This window comes from Thunnus maccoyii, chromosome 22 (assembly GCF_910596095.1).
Source record: "Thunnus maccoyii chromosome 22, fThuMac1.1, whole genome shotgun sequence".
In the NCBI taxonomy this organism is placed as follows: domain Eukaryota; kingdom Metazoa; phylum Chordata; class Actinopteri; order Scombriformes; family Scombridae; genus Thunnus; species Thunnus maccoyii.
The window spans coordinates 12,850,995-12,871,226 of record NC_056554.1 but is presented as its reverse complement, the minus strand read 5'-3'; the positions used below and the strand labels follow the sequence as shown (position 1 = coordinate 12,871,226).

At 43.3% G+C, this 20,232-nt stretch overlaps 2 protein-coding genes across 7 annotated transcripts in view; one reads left to right on the top strand and one right to left on the bottom strand.

Moving 5' to 3' along the window:
• The window catches only part of zbtb4 (zinc finger and BTB domain containing 4), a 20,435-nt gene extending 14,664 nt beyond the window's left edge, over positions 1-5,771 (bottom strand). The window contains exons 1-3 of one of the 6 annotated variants that reach the window (XM_042401593.1): positions 5,189-5,771; positions 3,553-3,610; positions 3,242-3,414 (exon numbers count right to left, since the gene is read on the bottom strand). In XM_042401593.1, the coding sequence (XP_042257527.1) occupies positions 3,242-3,414; positions 3,553-3,610; positions 5,189-5,190 (233 nt within the window). In that variant the 5' untranslated portion in view covers positions 5,191-5,771. Of the gene's footprint in view, positions 1-3,241; positions 3,611-5,188 lie in introns of those variants that run through there. The other 5 variants (XM_042401594.1, XM_042401599.1, XM_042401597.1 and 2 more) reach the window with 5 other exon arrangements.
• Positions 5,772-6,246: 475 nt separating this feature from the next.
• On the top strand, positions 6,247-20,068 carry polr2a (RNA polymerase II subunit A). Its single transcript, XM_042401592.1, has 28 exons — positions 6,247-6,588; positions 7,391-7,523; positions 7,626-7,762; positions 7,866-8,039; positions 8,193-8,474; positions 8,595-8,756; positions 8,937-9,157; positions 9,271-9,403; positions 9,529-9,653; positions 9,766-9,976; positions 10,066-10,275; positions 10,359-10,527; positions 10,675-10,769; positions 10,914-11,117; positions 11,221-11,627; positions 11,948-12,119; positions 12,223-12,328; positions 12,832-13,037; positions 13,141-13,404; positions 13,500-13,707; positions 13,796-13,896; positions 13,986-14,090; positions 14,211-14,393; positions 14,480-14,683; positions 14,803-14,989; positions 15,094-15,207; positions 15,301-15,450; positions 16,136-20,068. The coding sequence occupies exons 1-28, from the start codon at positions 6,502-6,504 to the stop codon at positions 17,284-17,286; spliced, it is 5,901 nt and encodes a 1,966-aa protein (XP_042257526.1). The 5' UTR covers positions 6,247-6,501; the 3' UTR covers positions 17,287-20,068.
• The last annotated feature ends 164 nt before the right edge of the window (positions 20,069-20,232 follow it).

The following is a 20,232-nucleotide window of genomic DNA, read 5'->3' as shown; positions in this document are numbered from 1 at the left end:
GGAGGAGGAGGAGGAGGAGGAGGAAGTGGCTGCATGTTGGCTGACGCTGTGTGCTGCTGCGCTTCGGGGCGATGGTACTTCCTGTTTCTAGACAGCCTGTATTTTGAGGGCACTGTAAACAACCCTGCTTCCCTGCACGCCTCTTTAAATAGCACGCAGACACTTCAATCACAACCTCCCGGAAAGACAGGGATGTGAAGCAAATTTTGCAAAAAGAAAGCATTAAAAAAAAAAAAAAATCATAAAAGGAGGTTTTGAGCAACGACAGCATGAGGTAAACTTATCCTGTGATCAAAAAAAAAATAAAAAAAAAATAAATCTCTTATAATTGCACTGACATCAAAGGAGAGTGAAAAAGGAAAGCGGTGAAAAGGGAACAGGGGAAAAAAACAGAAAGTGAGGCAGATGGTCAGAGGCAATGGCATAATGCCAGGGAGGGGAAACACAACAACAGAGAAACTAAACACAAAAAAAAAAAGTGAGAAAGAGGAAAAAGAGGCAGGGCGAGTGGTAGGGTACCGAGGTAGAGCCCACTGCAGGCAGGCATGTAGCCGTCTCTGTGGCTTAGTGTGCCAGAGAGGGGGGGTGGGGGGGGGGGGGGGGGGGGGGGGGGGTGAAGGGAGTGGAGCAAAGGAGGGAGGAAGAGACAGTTAAAGAGAGGGCCGGTGAAAATACGAAGAAGGCTCAAGTGTATTAAGAGCGAAGTTCAGACAATTAGGGAAAAGGTTCTGTGAGGGAGGAAAAGCAACAACGTGAATACAAAAAGAGGTAGGCCAGATTTATTCACAATGAACAAAATAAGCTTAACAATGAGTAAGAGGGGACTGATAGTTGGGGGGGGGGGGGGGGGGGAGAAAAAATAGGTTGTATGGCAAAGGAGAGCATGAAAGACAGCGCCAGAGGTCAAAACCTTGGGAGAAGAGAGCAGTGGACAGCTCCGTGCTGCAGCGTTGCCCGGACCAGACTTGGCTGCACTGTGAGAACCCCAGATTAGCACTAAGCCGATTGCAACGCGAGGTGGGATCAAGAGCAATTAATTTAGCACCCAGATAGTTCCAGGAAGAGGCTGAAAAGAACCTTAACAAAACGTAGATCTCTTTCAAAACTCCAGTAGTATCCTCTGAGTCATATACTCCAGCTGACATAACATTCCTACTTCTGCCGACTATTTTCTGCTAATGAGCCGCCTGAAAAGTATTCAGTGTAAAACACAGTAGATGAGAGTTTGGAAGGTCTGAAAGGGTGTGTGGATGATAAAAGGAAGGATAAAAGAAAGATGAAGACGCTTGGCAGGGGCTGACATTAGCCAAAACAAACACCCAAAGAACAGGACATTCTCTTGTGGACAGAAATGGGCTGGCCCGTTCCAATGGGCTCTCAGAGAGCATGCCTCCGACCCTGCGTCACCCATTTTTATTACAAAACAACATCCTGATGCATAACTTAAAGGGAAATACAGCTTAAAAGTGTTTTTTTTTCTCCCCCTTTCTTTACGTAATAATCAGTGATTCACTTCTATTTTGGCACAAGAGTTACAAATGTGTGTTATGACTAGAAAACTACTGTGCTAAAAGTTGCTTGTATTTTGTGACGCTGAACCAAAAACAGTTACTGTACACCGAGATTGTTTTTTTTTTTTTTTTTTTTTACAGCAATAAGTGCCCAGAATCTGATTCACAGACTTTTCTAAGGCCCACAAAATCTCCATTTTATGGTCAGCAGGCATGTTTTTATCCAAATAACAGGATCACAGCTTAAGGACATGTTTGTTTGGCTTTTAGTTTTTTCGAGAAAGTTCTCCGTACTCACAAACAGTGACTGAATTGTTCGAGAAAAAGTTGCCGTATTCTATCTTTTTTTTTTAGTGGATTGTGCTTCAGGTGCAGGTACATGTACAGAAGATGCAGGTTTTCTACATTAACCACAGTCCTGTTATAGTTTTGTTATTTTTTGATTATAAACCAGATTGAAAAAATAAATAATCTGCTCCATCTGTCCGACTGTCTCTCCCTCCCACCTTATTTGCCTACTTTATTGTGCTACAGACCTCCTCCTCCTCCCCCCCCCTCCTCACCTAATTCCCCACCAACCCCTGAAAACACAGTGAGGCTCTGACATCATCAGGCAAGAGCTCCCCCTAGATACACAAATCCTCACCCCTTCCAGGAATGAATGCCTCTGGTTGACAAACACATATTGCAAGTGAAGCATTTTAATCCCAATAAGTGAACATGCAACAGCAGAAATAATGAGACTAATATGTAACTAATACTTTTCTCTTTTTACAAATACATCACTGTGATGCCTGTCAGATGGTCCTTTTACAGAGCAAACTCATTTCAACAAGCTTTAGCCACCTGCCCGTGATGTAGTAAATATCCACCTGCCAAAACCATCAACAGTTATCCATAAAAACCTGATGTTCACAAGGTACTTGCTAGTTTCATCAACGTGGATTAAGTGCTTTTAAAGTGCTAATTATAATGGAAAATAATGACCAAAACCATAATTGAAAAAGCAGAACTTTTAGGCAAATTATACTTATCAGAGGGTAAGACAACGGTTGGCTGCACTGCATTATTTGTTAGACCTCTGAGGCTGAATTTAATACATTAAATTATTAAACTGTATTCAAAGCCTTGAAATTAGACATCATGCTTTCACACTTTTTATGGCTTTTCAAGCTCTTGCTGTTCATTACATAAAGTTTATGTAGTGAATATGCAGTGATAGAAAAAGAAATCAGATGCTTTCCTTAAGTAAAAGTGTCAATACCAAAGTGTAAATAGACTGTACATTACAGTTAAAAGTACTGCATTCAGAGTTTTACTCAAGTCTAAGTAGATAATTAATACCAGCAAATATACTTATAAGTACTTAGTGTTATAGTATTATTGGATGATTATTGATGTATTAACGTGTAAGCATCATGTTACAGTTGTAGCTGGTTAAGCAGAGGAAATTTAATCAACTTTATATAAATTATGTTGATCTATGACAAATTATCATATTTTAGAAATGTGTTGAATGTAATATCTAAAATCACAAAGTTGTTAGTAACTTAAGCTGTCAGATAAATGTAGAAGAGTATAAATTTGTAATATATTCCTCTCTCAAATATAGTGGAGATAACCGCTTCTTTCATCACACTAACGTTTGTGTGAATAACTGAATAGTGTTGTAATAATCACATTTCACAACCAGTCTAGCCATTTACTTGAAATACTGCCAGTCAACGTACCTGACACCATCAGGCCTCAATGTACTGACCTCCTTACAGCAGTAGAGGGAGCACGTTTCACAGCCTGCTGGGACCCTGCTTCCGCATTGAAAATGTGGTTGTGCAATGTCTTTGCAATGCTGATCATTCTCAATATGAGCCAGAGGAGGGAGCCAACTGGTCAATAATGAATCCTTTGTATAGTCATGGTATTACATGGCACATGGTGAACAAAGTGATTTACTGTCTCATTCTTCAACACATTTAAAACCTGGCGTACATGTAGCTTTTTTTTCTCAAGTTCAGAACATGGTTTGCCTCCATAAGGATACTGCAGATGTGGCATCTATCCTGGCGTCTGAGCTTGACTGATGCTTTCGTCTGCTGGACCTGGCAACAAGAGATGTTGGCAAAGAAGCATGTTCATGCTGGTAACAGCACAGAAACTCTTAAACTGTGCCTATCAGCAGTTTTATCATGATTGACATGTACTGACATGAATTTCAGTATGATAAAAATGACACATGATTTAAATCCCAATGAATAAAACAATCCCACAGTCCAACATATTGATTCAGTGTCTTTATTTAATTAAAAAAAAAAAAAAAAAACAGTAAAAAAAAAAAAAAAAGTAAAACTTACAAAATGTTGTTACTGAGTCATTACATGGCATAAACATAACAGACTGACATTATGCAATCAAAGCACTGAGATACTGAGAGATGGGTCACCCACTAACATTCACTTCCACATCCCTTTTTTTTTTTTAAATACTGTATTTACACAAATTGCTTAAAAAAGGTCATCTGCACCTTATTCAAATGCCACAACACTGCTTGAACAGGACAATGGGAATTTATGCCTCTCAAAGGACCCTACATTGACAGTGTAACATTAATGTTTAGCTTACAGACATTAACCATCATTAAACGTCACTTGGGTACAACTAACAGGAGCTAACCCGATAAATCTATTGTGTAACAAGCTAATAGCATTTCCTTGTCTCTGAAAACAAGATTAATACTTAAACTAATATCACCTCAACTTTAACTAACCAAAAGAGACAATAAAAAGGGGTGATATACAGCTAATATGATCATAATCAGTGTAAAACCATCTGTTTATATCATCTTATAGGATAAATAGGAAGCTTATCTCACCAAAAAACACACTAATATGCACGTAGTTAGATAGCAAAATGGCTTCAACTCTCGACACCGACGAGGAGTCAAGACGACTGAAATACAGGCCAACAAACTTCCCAGCAGCGTCGCCACTTTGAATCCTATCACGTTGTGTTTGATAAATTTAAAACATCGGGAGGAAGAAAATCACAGTGCCGTTCATTATTTTTAACCACAAGCTCGATATTTATGGAAATGCGCAGCTAGTTGGCCGGTTAAGTTATCCAACAAGAATATTGCAGCCTCCATCTTTCTTCACAACAAGAAGCATATCGTCAAAGACCGCCATGTTGAGCGCTAATAGCGTCCAACTATGCTAGTTACAATAGCCTTTATTATAGTCCTCAATGTAACGTTATATCACACTACAGCCTTAACAGTAAGATAAAAAAGGCTTCCAAAACCAGGTGATTTAATTAGCTAATAATTAACTTTCAGGTAGCTAGTTGAACGTTTTGTCCTGCAAGGCTAAATCACCAGGCTACTAACCTTAGCATCTTCTGAGCGAAACAGCACTTATACAAATTACTGCTCTCAAGGATACATCCGCTATACACAATAATTATGTAGATATCTGTAAAATAACAAGGAAAAAGCTAGCGGGCTTACTTAGCTATAATAACTGGCAAAAATGAGGAGACATACCGTCATTTTTGGCAAAGTAACCCGGTCCTATCTTACGCTAACGTTAACCAAAATCACTAGCTGTATTGCTAAGAAAGCGAAACCTTAACTAAAGTATTAATAATATCATCAGCTGGCGTGTTGACTTGTTAATACTTACATTTTTGAGTGATTCAAGTGAGTAGCCAATGATTTAAACAGCGAGATAATGTCAGTTAACGCTAACCGCCAAAAACTACATATTTCGGACCGCTTTCGAAACGTGGCCTACCACAAAGCGTCACATTTTCATAAAAATATTAAACACGTAACAACAATTGAGCAATACAATACGATATGAAATTACACAAAGAAAATGTAGATGTAAAAAATATCAAAAACAGTTGAAAAACAAACGTTCAGGCAACACTCAAGGCTTTCCCCAGACTTTCCTATACAGCGTGCGGGATATCCAGTCCGCTGGTCGGCCACAACTCGTAGGCGAGTCCGAGGCTTGCAACAAAGTCCCGGGGATCCAAAAAATGCAGAGGATGGAGAACCGAGAAGTCGACGTTTATCTAAAAAAGCTCGGAAAATAATCCTTTATAAAATGTTTCGATGTGAAAATCTCATGTATTTCGACAGTTTTCATCTGTTTCATCAAAGATCTTAACAGGCCTCAAGCCCTGAGCCTCTTTTCTTAGAGCCCAGGCTGATCCACAGCGAGACGAACGGGAGGACAGAGATTTTTTTTATTTTTGCTCTGAGGGAAGAATCTCACATCGGCCACACTCGGCAAATGTCGGAAAAAGGGCGGGTTTTGTTGAAATTATTCTAAGAAGGTCCATATCTTCGTTGCCATTGGTCGTCCCCTTTCTACTAGTTAATACTAATGAGAAAGCGGACGAATCGAGAGCAGTTTGATTGAATATTTAAACATTACATGCAAAACATACGCGGCACCACCCACTCTGTTTTAATAAAGCCAATAGGAATGAGTTTTGATTAAATCAACGCCCGCCTTTAGTTTTGATTCGTCGACAAGATAAACGTGCTCTCTCATTGGCTGTGCGTGAGATATAATTATTTATTCATGAAACTGTCTTGAATGGCCAATGAGCGTTTTACTACAGAGATCCATGTCCCACCTTCCGAAGAGTCCGCCCCTGCATTTTTGGGTCGTCGACCCCGTAGCAGGCACTCAGTCTATATAAGCAAGCGTTGGCTGGTTCCACGCTCAGAAGCGCTCACAGCGCTCCAGAGTGTAGATCAGGAAAAGGGAAGGGAGCTGTTGGTGGCCAGCGTATTTAGGACCAAAACATAAATAATTTGGTTTTAAAGGCAACCGACAACAGAGGTACCCTGGGATATCGCCTTCGGAGACTTTCCGGTCACCGTTGGCGGCCTGACCAGAGTCGTGGTGACTATTTTAAAGGCTGTTCCTGCTCACAAAGCGGCGTGCCGAGGAAGGACGCGTCTCTTTGAATAGACAGGATGCACGGACCGCCCTCCGGCGACAGCGCATGCCCATTGCGCACGATCAAGAGAGTTCAGTTCGGCATCATCAGCCCAGATGAGCTTGTAGGTTTTCTTTTGGGGGGGATATGGGGATTTTTTAATTAATTCACACACACACACAACTCTTATAGTTTCTCGACTAATCTTGTAGTTTGACATATGTGGCAAAGACACGGTTCTGTTTACAATGAAAAATGCTCGCTGTTAGCCTAGCCTAGCCTAGCCTAGCTGTGTCAGGCTGGTGGAGCTTGAGCTAACTAGCATGTTGCAGGAAGTTTGAAAAACTTAAAGCACAACATTATCAACAGGCTATCACATGAATTAAACCCCCTTTTTATTCACGCAATGTACCTTGTAAGCCCATCAGTAAGTAGAAATCTTGGTTTAGTTACTTTATAGCTAATCGTTATGTATACTGCTTGTTTGGTTTTTACCACGATTGTACGCATTGGTGTGTTTTCTGATACAATAAATCAATAAAAGGTAATTTCAATAAAGTCAGATATGCATGTTTTCTTTATCTCGGGGTTGATAGTGTAGGAATTATAGACGTTTATGTTATCGAGCCTAAACTTTATGTGTCTGATTAGAAGTTAAATTAGATTTTAGCGGCACATCGTTACTGTTGGACATTTTAATTTGTCTACACTTATTTACAACTCTGTCTTCATATTTTTAGAATTGGTTGATGGATTATGGTTTGCAGAAATTTAGATAATGACACTGATGTGGATGATTGGTTATGGAAATGTAGCACTAGCATTTAAAACGATTTATGGAAAATATATACTCTATCACTGATACTAGATGATCAATGGCTGTTAACTGTAGCATCAACTTACATATACAATTGTTATCTCCTTAGAAACGGATGTCAGTTACAGAAGGGGGAATCAAATACCCCGAAACAACAGAAGGTGGGCGTCCTAAACTTGGTGGCCTTATGGACCCAAGACAAGGGGTCATAGAACGAAGTGGAAGATGTCAAACATGTGCAGGTACGAAGTTATGTCAACATTTAATATTAAAATGTATTATTGATTAGTTGAGTTATCTCATGTCATGACTTAATGTCATTTATATGGCTGTTCGTCCCTCAGGCAACATGACAGAGTGCCCAGGACACTTTGGGCACATAGAACTGGCAAAGCCAGTCTTCCACGTTGGCTTCGTAACAAAGATAATGAAGGTTCTACGGTGTGTCTGCTTCTTTTGCTCCAAACTATTAGTGGATTCGGTAAGTGTGTTTAGCACATTACATGATGATGAAAACCTGTGATATCAGTCTTGTCTCTTTGCACTTTTGGTGCTTAATTTGCTGCCGTTGCTGTCACCTCCAGAACAATCCAAAGATCAAAGACATCCTGGTAAAATCTAAAGGGCAGCCCAGGAAACGTTTGACACATGTGTACGAGCTGTGCAAAGGAAAAAATATCTGTGAAGGAGGAGAGGAGATGGACAACAAATTCGGCATGGAGCAGCAGGAGACAGAGGAGGACATTACCAAGGAGAAGGTATTTGGTATTTTTTTGTTCTAATTTTTGAGCATTTCAGCTCTCATCATTCACAACACTGCTCAGTTCTCATTCAACACCAAGTGTGAAATAATTCTTCTGTTTTACAATTTCACACTGTTGATTTTATATCCCACTTTGTCACTTACGCAGGGCCACGGCGGTTGTGGGCGCTACCAGCCACGTATCAGACGCTCTGGCCTGGAGCTGTACGCCGAGTGGAAGCACGTTAATGAGGATTCTCAGGAGAAGAAAATCCTGCTGAGTCCTGAGCGTGTGCATGAGATCTTCAAACGTATCTCTGATGAAGAGGACATCATCTTGGGCATGGACCCCAAGTTTGCCCGGCCAGAATGGATGATTGTAACTGTGTTGCCTGTGCCTCCGCTGGCTGTCAGACCTGCTGTAGTCATGCAGGGCTCTGCTCGTAACCAGGTAAGATAATATGACTCCAGACTGAATGTTTAGTTGTGTTGTGAAGCTACGTAGTTTGCTCTCAATTGTTTAAAAATGAGATCTATACCTGAAATCATCATTTACTTCTGTTTTTTAAAGGATGACTTGACCCACAAACTGGCTGACATTGTCAAGATCAACAACCAACTGAGAAGAAACGAGCAGAGCGGTGCAGCAGCTCACGTCATAGCGGAGGACGTCAAACTGCTTCAGTTTCATGTAGCCACCATGGTGGACAATGAATTGCCAGGCCTGCCAAGGGTGTGTTAATGATGCCTTATATGTATGATTAATAAGAAAAGGCAATTTTAACACCTGTCACTGGTTAGATTTCTGCCTAGCATATAATTTTGCTTTAACAATACAAATACATACATATCAATTCTGTCAAATATATTTTTATGATGCTTAAATTCCAATCAATGTTCCCTTTTTTCCCAGGCAATGCAAAAGTCTGGCCGCCCTCTCAAATCCATAAAACAGCGTCTAAAGGGGAAGGAAGGGCGAGTCCGAGGTAACCTGATGGGAAAGCGTGTGGACTTCTCTGCCCGAACTGTCATCACCCCAGACCCCAACCTACAGATCGACCAAGTGGGCGTACCACGATCCATCGCGGCCAATATGACCTTCCCAGAAATCGTCACACCCTTTAACATTGACAGGTACAACAGAGAAATTGGATGATTCTACACTTAATGTGAAGTGTAGAAAGCTGTAAGCGAAAACCATTTGTATCAAATTTGATGTCAGCTAATTCACTCTGATGATTTATTAGATTGCAAGAGCTCGTGCGAAGAGGCAACAGCCAGTATCCCGGAGCCAAATACATCATCCGTGACAATGGAGACAGAATTGACCTGCGATTTCACCCCAAACCAAGTGACCTTCATTTGCAGATTGGCTACAAGGCAAGATTAGAAAAAATATATAAATAGCTTTAGAGCAATGTGTTTTAAACAAGAATATCTTTTGTGAAATGATTATTTAAAATGTTATTATCATGACTAAAACTGATTCCTAATTCTTCATTTAGGTGGAAAGACACATGTGTGATGGGGACATCGTCATCTTCAACCGACAGCCCACACTACATAAAATGTCCATGATGGGGCACAGAGTTCGAATTCTGCCCTGGTCTACATTTCGACTCAACCTCAGGTATCAGACCAGACTTTGCTTGCTCGTATAAATTTTTTTCCTGTCACTGTAAAATTAAACTGACAGTAATAGTGTAGCAGCTCTAACGTCCCATCCTCTCGTCTCCCTCCAGTGTCACCACCCCATACAATGCTGACTTTGACGGGGACGAGATGAACCTCCACCTGCCTCAGTCCCTCGAGACGAGGGCAGAGATTCAGGAGTTGGCCATGGTGCCGCGTATGATCGTCACCCCCCAGTCCAACAGGCCCGTCATGGGAATCGTGCAGGACACCCTCACAGCTGTGCGCAAATTCACCAAAAGAGACGTCTTCTTAGAGAGGGTAAGACATCTTAAATATTAAACACATGAATGTAGAGTGTTTAGTTTTCAGGTATTCTGTGTTAAACTTCATCACATTCTCCACCACAGGGTGAAGTGATGAACCTCCTCATGTTCCTCTCCACCTGGGATGGGAAAATGCCTCAGCCAGCCATCCTCAAGCCCCGTCCTCTGTGGACAGGCAAGCAGATTTTCAGCCTCATCATTCCTGGACACATCAATGTCATCCGAACGCACAGCACCCACCCCGACGATGAGGACAGCGGCCCTTACAAACACATCTCACCCGGAGACACAAAGGTACAAAGCCCAGACTAATTATTTTTAGATTAAAGAATGAATATTGAATACATTGCAACTCACATTTCAACTCCCTCACGTAGGTTATAGTGGAGAACGGTGAGTTGATCATGGGCATCTTGTGTAAGAAGTCTCTGGGAACCTCAGCTGGCTCCCTTGTCCACATTTCCTACCTGGAGATGGGTCATGACATCACCAGGCTCTTCTACTCCAACATTCAGACTGTGGTCAACAACTGGCTGCTCATTGAAGGTAAGATATTTTATATATTCTGGTAGTACTGAATGATAAACTTAAGGCAACAGTTTAGTAGTTTTCCTGAATTTAGTACAAAGTGTTATGAGCTATAATTCTATTTCATGTCATGTTTGATATTTACCATTTTGATATTTTCTTCAGGTCATTCCATTGGTATCGGTGACTCCATCGCTGATGCAAAGACTTACCTTGACATCCAGAATACCATCAAGAAAGCCAAACAGGATGTGATAGAAGTAAGTATAAAGTATTAGCGTAGTCGCCAACATCTCACAAGCTCACAGATGAACTCACATTAAGTTATTTCCAAGTTTTACTCATTTTTCAGGGGATATATAGTATAGAAAATGTACCTTCTAATGTTACCTTCTATTCATCAGGTCATTGAGAAAGCCCACAACAACGAGCTGGAGCCGACCCCCGGTAACACACTGAGGCAGACCTTTGAGAACCAGGTGAATCGTATCCTGAACGATGCCCGTGACAAAACAGGATCCTCTGCCCAGAAGTCTCTGTCAGAGTACAACAACTTCAAATCCATGGTGGTGGCTGGTTCTAAGGGCTCAAAGATTAACATCTCACAGGTACCAGAGTCCATCTAGCTATCGTTACCTCACAATAGATGAATGAGGATTGATTATCTTGACGCTAACATCCCTTTACCTCTGTTCTTCACTCCTCATTCAGGTTATTGCTGTGGTGGGGCAGCAGAACGTTGAGGGTAAGCGAATCCCCTTCGGCTTCAAACACCGCACACTGCCTCACTTCATCAAGGATGATTACGGTCCTGAGAGCAGAGGCTTTGTAGAGAACTCCTACCTGGCTGGCCTGACACCAACAGAGTTCTTCTTCCACGCCATGGGAGGCAGAGAAGGTCTTATCGACACAGCTGTCAAGACTGCTGAGACCGGTTACATCCAGCGTCGTCTCATCAAGTCTATGGAGTCTGTAATGGTGAAGTACGACGGCACGGTCCGTAACTCCATCAACCAGGTGGTCCAGCTGCGCTACGGCGAGGACGGCCTGGCAGGAGAGAACGTCGAGTTCCAAAACCTGGCAACAGTCAAACCCTCACACAAGGCCTTTGAAAAGAAGTAAGAGACACATCATGTATCTAATCAATTGGAGAAATGAGGCGTTGTATTTCCTAAAAATGTGTTAATGACTATGAGTAGTTTCTGAGCTTAATGATATTTGGCTGTAAGCACATTGTAGCCAAACGAACCTTCATTTATTGAGATAATTAGTATTGATGTCAAATTTATTAAGCTTGATCTGCTTTCCAGTCCCTATTATAAATGTGTGACCGTCACAACAGAGTTCAAGCACCAAACACTGTGGTTAAACAATAGCGGTTAATTTACTAGAATCAGCGACTTAAATGTCGTCTCATCCTCTCGACTAACCTGTTCAGGTTTAAATTCGACTGCACCAATGAGCGAGCGTTGAGGCGAACGCTGCAGGAAGACGTGGTAAAAGACGTGCTGACCAACGCTCACGTGCAGGGTGCCTTGGAGAAGGAGTTTGAGAAGATGAGGGAGGACAGAGAGATCCTCCGAGCCATCTTCCCCACCGGGGACAGTAAGGTGTGTGTGTGGTCACATCCACCAGACACCATCTCTGCTTTTAAAAACGTGTCTTCTTCTGCTTCTTACAAACAAAATTACTCATGTATCACAATGATTGCAGGTGGTGCTGCCGTGCAACTTGGCCAGAATGATCTGGAACGCTCAGAAGATCTTCCGCATCAACACTCGAACCCCGACAGACCTCAATCCTCTAAGGGTGGTTGAAGGTAAGCTAAAAAATCAACATACCTCACCACTGTGAACTCGGCGAAGTCGCCACTCAACCAATCTCCTCCAACCGTATTCTTAGTCAGAGGATTTTGTTGAACCCTGTGGACAAACTGTACTGTAGAATTATAGCCAAGAGTTCGTGGCCTGGCCTCTGGTGCTCTCTAAAGCTCTTTAAAGCCGCCTGGTGAAGGTGAATCCACACCCGTTATATAACAAGTAGAGCAGTCTGAGTCCTAGTGAAAATCTTTTATAGTGAGCAGAAATGATCACTTACAACATCAGTTTCATGAGGATAACACAATGACAGCAATATAAAATATTATCTGGGAGACTTTGAGACTTAGGTTTCATAAAACAGTGAATTTCTGTAAAATTTTGCATGTTGTTTTGGATTTTATTTAGATATTATATACTGTACTTACATGAAGCCTAATGAATCTCAATAAATCAGAAACTCTGCATAAATAGTAATCGTTTGGGTATCTGTCTGGCTCCTCAGGTGTTCACGAGCTGAGTAAGAAGCTGGTGATCGTGAACGGTGACGACCCCCTGAGCAGACAGGCCCAGCAGAACGCCACTCTGCTCTTCAACATCCACCTGCGCTCCACGCTCTGCTCAAAACGTATGACCGAGGAGTTCCGCCTTTCGACAGAGGCTTTCGACTGGCTGCTGGGAGAGATTGAGACCAAGTTCAACCAGTCCATTGTAAGCTTTGCATATTAATGTGTGTGGTCAGATTGCTCCCATTAATTTTCCAAGATAAGATCTGTTTTTCATGTTAGTCTCACACTTCCTGCTCTTTTCCCAGGCTCACCCAGGTGAAATGGTTGGCGCTTTGGCTGCTCAGTCGCTGGGAGAGCCAGCCACCCAGATGACCCTGAACACTTTCCACTACGCTGGTGTGTCTGCCAAGAACGTAACACTTGGTGTGCCCCGTCTCAAGGAGTTGATCAACATCTCCAAGAGGCCAAAGACCCCCTCGCTGACTGTTTTCCTGCTGGGTCAGGCAGCTCGTGACGCCGAGAGGGCCAAGGACATCCTCTGTCGACTGGAGCACACCACGCTGCGAAAGGTATTTATTCGATTTTTCCCAATGCAGTAACTCATAAAGACCAAAATGTATCCTAATCTGAAAGGAATCACTAAAAAAAAACCCTTTTCTGTCAGGTGACAGCCAACACCGCCATCTACTACGACCCCAACCCCCAGAACACGGTGGTGGCCGAGGACCAGGAGTGGGTGAACGTCTACTATGAGATGCCTGACTTCGATGTGACTCGCATTTCCCCGTGGCTGCTGCGCATCGAGCTCGATCGTAAACACATGACCGATCGTAAGCTAACTATGGAGCAGATTGCGGAGAAGATCAACGCAGGTCGGTTGTGCACACATACTCTCTTTTTAGTGCTATTGACAGAAACTATGCACTTTTTCCTTAACGTCACCTTTGTTCTCTCTGCAAGGTTTTGGAGATGATCTGAACTGTATCTTCAATGACGACAACGCTGAGAAGCTCGTTCTGCGAATCAGAATCATGAACAGCGACGAGAACAAGTTCCAAGAGGTGAATAGTAATATTACAATCAATAACATAAACTCACTGTAGTCAATTTTCACATTAATAATAAATAACTGTACGTTTTTCTCGGCTAGGATGAGGAGGTGGTGGACAAAATGGACGATGACGTTTTCCTGAGGTGCATCGAGTCCAACATGCTGACAGACATGACCCTGCAAGGCATAGAGCAGATCAGCAAGGTAACACGAGTGGACACACACCAGTATTATAGTTCCCCTACAGGACCGTTACTGATTTCATCCGAAACATAATCGTCGGTAACAAATGGATAAGTCAAAGGTCGATCTCCTCTCCTCCAGGTGTACATGCACTTGCCCCAGACGGACAATAAGAAGAAGATCATCATCACAGAGGACGGTGAGTTCAAGGCCCTCCAGGAGTGGATCCTTGAGACTGACGGAGTGAGCCTCATGAGGGTCCTCAGCGAGAAGGACGTTGACCCCGTCAGGACCACCTCCAACGACATCGTGGAGATCTTCACGGTATGAAATAATTCCGATGGTTTGTGATGAACAGCATGAATCACAGTATTTCTTCTAACCTCGTCCTTCTCGTTCATCTTACGTAGGTGTTGGGAATTGAGGCTGTGCGAAAGGCTCTAGAGAGGGAGTTGTACCACGTCATCTCCTTCGACGGTTCCTACGTCAACTACCGTCACTTGGCTCTGCTTTGCGACACCATGACTTGCCGCGGTCACCTGATGGCCATCACACGTCACGGCATCAACCGTCAAGACACTGGACCCCTCATGAAGTGTTCCTTTGAGGAGACGGTGAGAGGATAATCACATAACCCTTTAAGACATTGAAGTAAAGCACAAAAATGGAACGTAGAATAACCGGATTTCCTTTTTTCCCCCCATTCTCCACCTTTCTTGTATTTCTTCTCCAGGTGGATGTGTTGATGGAGGCGTCATCCCACGGTGAAAGTGACCCCATGAAGGGTGTGTCTGAGAACATCATGCTCGGCCAGCTCGCCCCAGCTGGAACAGGTTGCTTTGACCTGCTGCTGGATGCGGAGAAGTGTAAATACGGCATGGAGATCCCGACGAACATACCTGGAATCAGCGTGGCTGGACGTAAGTGGAGAAATATTTGAGGGAATTAATGCAGAGCTCTTTTTTTGTATCACAAATTCATTAAAAGCTATGATGTTAATTATCTCTATCTTTCCTTTTTCCAGCCACTGGAATGTTCTTCGGCACTGTTCCAAGTCCTATGAGCGGTATGTCCCCCGCCATGACCCCGTGGAACACAGGAGCGACACCGGCCTACGGCGCGTGGTCCCCCAGTGTCGGTGAGTGCGCGCTCAGGTCGAACAGCTCTCCTCCTTTTACTTTATTTAATTCCTTCCACTGACTTTCGGCTTGTTTTTTTTGTCATCCTTCAGGAAGCGGCATGACACCTGGAGCAGCAGGTTTCTCCCCGAGTGCAGCTTCAGATGCGAGTGGCTTCTCTCCGGGCTACTCCCCGGCCTGGTCCCCCACTCCTGGGTCTCCAGGATCTCCAGGGCCTGCCAGCCCGTACATCCCATCTCCAGGTTAGACACTACAGAAATATCTCTTTTAGGTTACAGTTTGTTAGGAAAAAAAATCCTAATAATTATCAACTAAATTAGGTGATGTGGACTTCAAATCAAACCAAGTACAAAAAAGTGGAAATTCAATGGAAAGTACTGAGCAAAGTTGGGGGGAAAGTTCCAAAAGAAGCTTATTAATTACCTCAACCTAAATAGTACATAGAACAATATTAGAAATATGTGTACATTATGCAAGATAGAAGAAAAGGTTAGTCTTTCTTATGCATGTTCTGTAGAACAATATAGAGGATGTAAGAGTTTTAAAACTTTAATTTCAAACCACTATATATTATTGAAAAATTTGAAAACTGAAGATTTAGATATTAAGGAGTCGATGGTGCAAGGATTTGAAAAGGTTATTTCATTTATTATGAAAAGTGACCAAAACAACAGACTTTTCTAATTATACTAATGGATAAAGTTACTTTTTTACTGACAAATTCCATAATCCGTTATCTTCAACTCAAGTTTTGTGTGATTCTTGGGAATTTTGTAGCAGAGTCTTGAGGTGTTTCATTCATCTAGAGTGAAATATTTAATAGATTTTTACTTTATGTCTAATTTATTTAGTCTGAATGATTCTTTATGAGCGAATAAACCAGACTTCACTTCAGTAATTGATGACTTTTTCTGTTTTCCTCTTCAGGTGGAGCCATGTCACCCAACTACTCACCCACCTCACCCGCCTACGAGCCTCGCTCCCCCGGCGGCTACACCCCTCAGAGCCCGGGCTACTCCCCGACATCTCCCTCCTACTCCCCCACTTCTCCTTCCTACTCCCCCACCAGCCCCAACTACAGCCCGACATCTCCCTCTTACTCTCCCACCTCGCCCAGCTACTCCCCGACCTCCCCCTCCTACTCTCCCACATCTCCGTCTTACTCCCCAACGTCTCCTTCATACTCCCCCACCTCCCCATCTTACTCCCCCACCTCCCCTTCCTACTCCCCCACCTCGCCCAGCTACAGCCCCACGTCGCCCAGCTACAGCCCGACCTCACCCAGCTACTCACCCACTTCTCCCTCTTACTCACCCACCTCTCCCTCTTACTCGCCGACGTCTCCATCCTACTCTCCCACCTCCCCCTCTTACTCCCCCACCTCTCCTTCTTACTCGCCGACAAGCCCGAGCTACAGCCCCACGTCGCCGAACTACACCCCCACCTCACCCAGCTACTCCCCCACCTCCCCCTCCTACTCTCCCACATCACCCTCTTACTCCCCGACCTCCCCCAACTACACCCCGACCAGCCCAAACTACTCCCCCACCTCTCCCTCATACTCCCCGACCTCGCCATCCTACTCGCCCTCCAGCCCGCGTTACACCCCGCAGTCGCCCACTTACACACCCACCTCCCCCTCGTACAGCCCCAGCTCCCCCTCCTACTCCCCCACCTCGCCCAAATACACCCCGACCTCACCCTCATACAGCCCCAGCTCCCCAGAGTACACCCCAACCTCTCCCAAATACTCGCCCACCTCGCCAAAGTACTCCCCGACGTCGCCGAAGTACTCCCCCACCTCCCCCACCTACTCCCCAACCACCCCCAAATACAGCCCCACTTCCCCTACCTACTCCCCTACCTCCCCGACCTACACCCCCACCAGCCCCAAATACTCCCCAACCTCCCCGACTTACTCCCCAACCTCACCCAAGTACTCACCCACATCCCCTACGTACTCGCCAACTAGTCCTAAAGGCTCCACGTACAGCCCCACCTCCCCCGGATACAGTCCCACCTCGCCCACCTACAGCCCGGCCATCAGTCCCGACGACAGCGACGAGGAGAACAACTGATGAGCGGCAGAGAAGAAGGGGAGGAAGCTGAGGAAGGCGCCCACAGAAACCCCGTCACCTCATGGGGACGACTGAAGGACAGCCGGAGGTGGCGGCTCTTAGCCACAGGGGTCCCATTTGTGATTATTTTTCTTATTTCTTTGGGGGAAATCTCCACTTTGGGACCTCTGTAACTGCCCCTCCCCCCTACCTTTCAGTCTTGACCATCTGAGGGAGTTGCCCCCTTTTACCCTGAGAAATAGTTAAAACTATTATGTGAAAGACTGGAACTGCTTTGCCTGAAGGAGAGAGAAAAAAAAAGGCTGCCTTTTGAAATAGTTTTTTAATTTCCACACGGGGTGTCGAAGCAAAACTGCAAATCCCAAGAGGGAATGAAAAGGAGAGGAAGATGTGGTGAACACATAAGGGGAGGAGAAAAAAAAGTCCCTTTTTAACTTTATAGTGTACTGCATCCAGTCTCTCTCTTGTTCTCAATCTAAACGTTGGGTGTATAGCTGTTTTTTGGAGAGCGTACATATTGCCAAAAGCCTTTTTCGAAAAGTGGATTGTAAATCGCTAAAGCATAAGCTCTAAAGAAAACGGAGGAGTTAAATGGTTTAGACTTTGTTTACCGCATATTTCACCAAGGTGTATCTTGTTAGATCTCTCGCCGCTTTCGTGAAAAGTACAGTTGTTGGCTGTCTTTTGTGGATGAGAGAAGCTGAAGTGTTTGTCGTATTTTAGAAGATTAGCTCAGATCGTCTGCGCTATAGTGGACGAAGACAAGCCGGATGACGAGCGGAAAAACACACACACACACACACACACACACACACACACACACACACACACACACACACACACACACACACACACACACAGAGGATAGGAGAGAGAGAAACTGGTTTGCAGGGGGAGAAGAAATTTCACTCCGAACATCATTTAACTACATAAGTGTACGTACCCATCGCCCTCCCCTACTTTCCTCCTTCACACCCCAAAGACAAACCTGAAAGATGTCATGATAAACACCCACCAGCACCCTCTTGTCCTCTACCATTTTGGAGACTTGTGCATCAAAAGCAAAAAAAAAAAAAAAAAAAAAAAAAAAAAAAGAAAAAACACTTTTCCAGATAATATTCTTCCCTCGACACTGGGAATTTAAAGATTTATATGAAAAAAAAATACTGTCAGAATGATTATTCTGTCTTTAATTTTTGATTCTAGGAAGAAATGGGGCGCACGTGGACGAGGGATACTAGTTTGGCGTTGCTGCTTTTGTCATTGTTTGCATGAGTAGCACATGTTAATACATTTTAATCAAGCTTTAGGTTGATTTTTTTTTTTTTTTTTTTTCAAATCCCTCCCACTTCGTCCCATTTCTGATAGCTGACATGTACGCAGGTTTTCACTTTATTTGGACTATTCAATTTATTTAAGAAAACTACTATTCTGTGTGAATATGAATAGAGGAAAATTAAGAATTTTTTTTTTTTTTTTGCTTTTTTTTCTCGTTTTGCTTTTGGTGACTTTGTAAACCTGTTTGCAGGAGGCTCATGTTCAGATACTGTGGATGAAGAGTCGGGGGACGGAGGGGAGTGTTGGGTTTTTTTTTTTTTTTGGTTTTTCTTTTTCTTTAGTCGCCCTCGTTCTTCCCAACAGTCTGAGCAGAGTTGCCGCGGCGACCACTGCTCTTTTTACTAACATTTGTACAAAGTGTTGCACGCTGTCACCAGGTCGTGACGTCGCTTCGGTTAAAGGGCAAAAAAAAAGAAAGAAGAAAAAAAAAAAAAAAAAAAGTTCAGCGCTCAGTTTTAAGGTTTTCACTTCTCGGGACGCTAGAGGGCAACATTTGTCCTCCTGGTGACCTTTTTTCATTTTCTTTTAAACAGAGATTGTCCAAAGAAACAGCACTTTTGGCCTCTCGATTTAAAAAATAATAATAATAATAATCTTACCCACTACATTAGTGTGAACTTTGTTTTGAGTATGGGTGCTTTCTGACATGACTCTACCTAGTTGGACTGATTTTAGGGAACCGTCTGTCCGCCTGATGATGACAATGGAAACATGTTTTTCTCTCCTCGTTCCATTTGATCATTCGACACAGTTTTTTCAAAATTCTTGGACTAGCTGGGTCTCCTCCCTCCTCCCTTCTTCATCCACAAGTGATCCTCATTTCTGAAATCAGTGTTTCTTTTTTTTTTTCTACCAGTGTATGTACCTGTGACTATGGGAATCATGGGGAGGGGGGGAGGGCGGGGTGTGTTGGATCTGACTGGGAGTCCTGATTGGATTAAAAAATACCACCGGTAATCTTTTGGGTTATGTTCTGAAAATGTTCAAACTATTTGTCGAGATTTTTTGTGAAACAAATGTCGCTTCCGAAATGGTCTTGAATTGAACAGACTGCCATCTTCTGGCCTTTTGAGATGAAGCAGGTTTGGGATTTGCACTTCAGTAAATATTGTGGTGGACTTAAAGCCCCCAGATATTGTGATATTTTGTCCACTTCGGTTGCATCCAATCCTCTTGTCTTAACTGTGCGCTGTCCAGTCAATTCAAGACAATCAGGACTCCCAGGTTGGTATGAATGTCTTGAGTGTGTGTACGCGTGTGCGGTCAGTGTGTGCGTCCGAGGGCGAGACAGGGTTTTCAAGCTGAGGAAGACTTCACGTGTCTGGGCAAAGGAAGGTTTAACTTAAAATTGCCACTGTATAGAAATCAATTCATTATCTCATTCTCTGTATCTTTGTTCTGTTTGTTTTTTGACTTGGAAAAAATGAATAAAAGTTTTACTACATTTCTGTCTTGTTTTTGTGTGCAACAACTAATTTTACAGTATTTGGGGGAAAAGGAAAACGCTACATTTAGTTAGAGGTAATTACGACAAGCTTGTTTTATATTTTGGGCAAATTTGGACAATGTTGGAAAGTTCACACTGATGGTATTTTAAAACCCAGCTGG

Excerpts from the sequence above, each read along its gene's own strand:
- polr2a (XM_042401592.1), top strand. The coding sequence starts at position 6,502 with ATGCACGGACCGCCCTCCGGCGACAGCGCATGCCCATTGCGCACGATC. Across the intron at positions 6,589-7,390 it reads TCATCAGCCCAGATGAGCTT|AAACGGATGTCAGTTACAGA; the intron begins GTAGGTTTTCTT and ends TTATCTCCTTAG. Across the intron at positions 10,528-10,674 it reads CAACTGGCTGCTCATTGAAG|GTCATTCCATTGGTATCGGT; the intron begins GTAAGATATTTT and ends TATTTTCTTCAG.